Source organism: Caenorhabditis remanei, chromosome III, assembly GCF_010183535.1.
Source record: "Caenorhabditis remanei strain PX506 chromosome III, whole genome shotgun sequence".
Lineage (NCBI taxonomy): Eukaryota > Metazoa > Nematoda > Chromadorea > Rhabditida > Rhabditidae > Caenorhabditis > Caenorhabditis remanei.
In genome coordinates this window covers 4,863,742-4,866,179 of record NC_071330.1, presented here as the reverse complement: position 1 = coordinate 4,866,179, position 2,438 = coordinate 4,863,742, and the positions used below count along the sequence as shown (strand labels likewise).

Below are 2,438 nucleotides of genomic sequence, written 5' to 3'. Positions count from 1 at the left end.
TAAAATGCGAAATTATAAAAACTCAACCCCACCGAATTTCATGTAAATGAAGGTAATTTTCCAAAACACAAAAAATCACGTTTTTGTGATTTTCCTAACCAATCATTTTCAACTGATGTCATGTCATTTCTGACTCGTCAAACGTGGCTAACACTCTTTATTTGATCCGATTTGATCCGATTTGATCCGATTTGATTCCCCACCAATCGACTTATTATGATGAGATCTGGAGAGGATTTTCAGAAGGATTTTAAGAAAACGATTTTTGATTTCATTCTTTTCTAACTCCCTCACTTGATTCCCAAATGTCCATTTGTATATCTGTGTATCCAGATGTCCTCCAAACGATTGCTGCTCTTCAAGCATGTCCAACATCTTGTATTCCATCTACTTCCACCGCAATGCTCTCCCCAAATCTTCCATTCCCAGCGACAATTCCCAGTGTGAATTTGTTCCCGCCTCCTGCTCCAATTCCTGCTCCGACATATTCTGTACAGGTAAGAAGACATCCGGATAGACAGATAGACAGACACATCTCTGAAATTTCAGCAATTCATTCCAAACACGTCACTCCTTCAAGCCACAACCGTCGAAGCCCTTGCCAACCTCTTCGCCACCACCAGCCGTCGAGCATCTTGTCCCGAGCCCCCTGCTACGTCACAAGCTACAGTAACCCTGCAGGTACCTGCTACAGGGTCACCTGAGCGGAGGAGATACTCGGAGACGAATATGGAGATGTTGATTCGAGAGCAACTGGCTCAGATTATGCCGTCGACCGCTCAGCTACCCGGAATGCCTGGCTGCTACTATCAGCATGTGCCACCGGTTTCGTCGGCGGGACCTGTAACTTCTGGAGGAATTGGATTACAGAGTGCTCTGGAGCAGGCGAGAATTGGAGTTGCTAATAATATTGCGAATCATTTGAGTAACAATCGGAGAGCAGCAAATCATCGGAAAGCGAGGTGGGAATTCTTACAGAATTTAGTTTTTTAGTTTGTAATTGATAGAGTTGAGTTTAGCATGTCAAGACGCGTTGAATGAGTATAATCATGCCCCTATTCCGTTTTGTGGTTTAGATAGTTTTTTTCCAGAAACTGAGTACTTTGATAAATTTTTATTGATAGTTTTGAAATCAGCTTGTCAAGACGCTTCGAATAAGTATAATCATGTCTCCATTCCGTCCACTTTGAATTTTTCGGGTCTCACTACGAAAACCATGCACTACAGTAATTTCGCTGTGAGACCCGAAAAACTCAAATCGCTTGAAACCTAGACATGATTATACTCATTCAAACCGTCTCGACGAGCTAAATTTGAATATGATGATGAGAATTCGCCCGGTTTTTTAACCATTTTATTCAAAAAATTATTTTCAATTTCGACTAATTTTCATTGTCATACTTCTCAGTTTTCCATGACGCTTCAATTGAGTAAATTCACGACTAGGTTTAAAGCGATTGACGTTTTTTGGGGATCACCACGAAAACCACGCACTACAGTAATTTCGCTAGACCCGAAAAACTCTGCTTAGTCATGATTATACATTTTCGAACCGTAAAATGCACCTCGACGAGCTGAAACCGAATTTCCTGGAAAACTAACAAAACATATTTTCGTCCAAGTTTCCATGCCCACTTTGTGAATTTTTGCATACCCGGAATCAATCATAGGATCCAAATTAGACTTGGGTCCATTTCCAGACAAAAAAAGTGACGTATGGTCTTGTGAACACGCGAGTAGTGCGTGGGAGCCATGGTTGATTGGTGGGGTTTTCTGAGCGAGCTCGTGGGAACTTTTTTCTAAAAATTGATTTTTCGAGAACAATCTGCATGTTTCTTTGAACCGGTAGATAATAACTTTTTCGGGTTCTTTGCGTTCCAAGGGACTTTCTAACTCAAGTTTTATTTCCAGAACAATCTACGGCACGACTCAAACTCAACAACTCGAAGACATGTTCCGTGGACAGATGTACGTCGTCGGTGCAGAGCGTGAAAACCTTGCTCATCGCTTGGGTCTGTCGCCGTCTCAAGTGAGAATCTGGTTCCAAAATCGACGAAGTAAACATAGAAGAAAGCAGCAGGAAGAGCAGCTAAGCACACCTCCAATGGATAAAGAGATTGAGGAGAAAGAGAGAGAAGAAGAGGATGAAATGGATGATGATGGGGATGATGTGAAGGTGTTGAATTAATTCGATTTGATTATTTGAGATGATGATGTGTTCTTGTGCTGCCAGAAACCTTTTTTATTTATATTATTTATTTTTCCACTTTTCTCTCTCCTGTGACATTTTTTAATGAAGTAGTAAATCGGTTAAAGTATTGTGTACTTTGAAAACCGCTATGATTTTTTGGAACACTATTTCAGAAATTAATTTTAGATCGACCGTACTTCCCTATTATGGACCCTGTCATAACTTTTTTCTGTAAGAAAGTGTCAAA

At 40.7% G+C, this 2,438-nt stretch overlaps 1 protein-coding gene across 1 annotated transcript; it reads left to right on the top strand.

Annotated features, from left to right (window-relative positions):
- Positions 1-305: 305 nt before the first annotated feature.
- GCK72_009115 (uncharacterized protein) lies at positions 306-2,188 on the top strand (the record flags this gene model as incomplete). Its single annotated transcript, XM_003103147.2, has 3 exons — positions 306-497; positions 550-962; positions 1,912-2,188. The coding sequence occupies 3 exons, from the start codon at positions 306-308 to the stop codon at positions 2,186-2,188; spliced, it is 882 nt and encodes a 293-aa protein (XP_003103195.2).
- Positions 2,189-2,438: the final 250 nt, after the last annotated feature.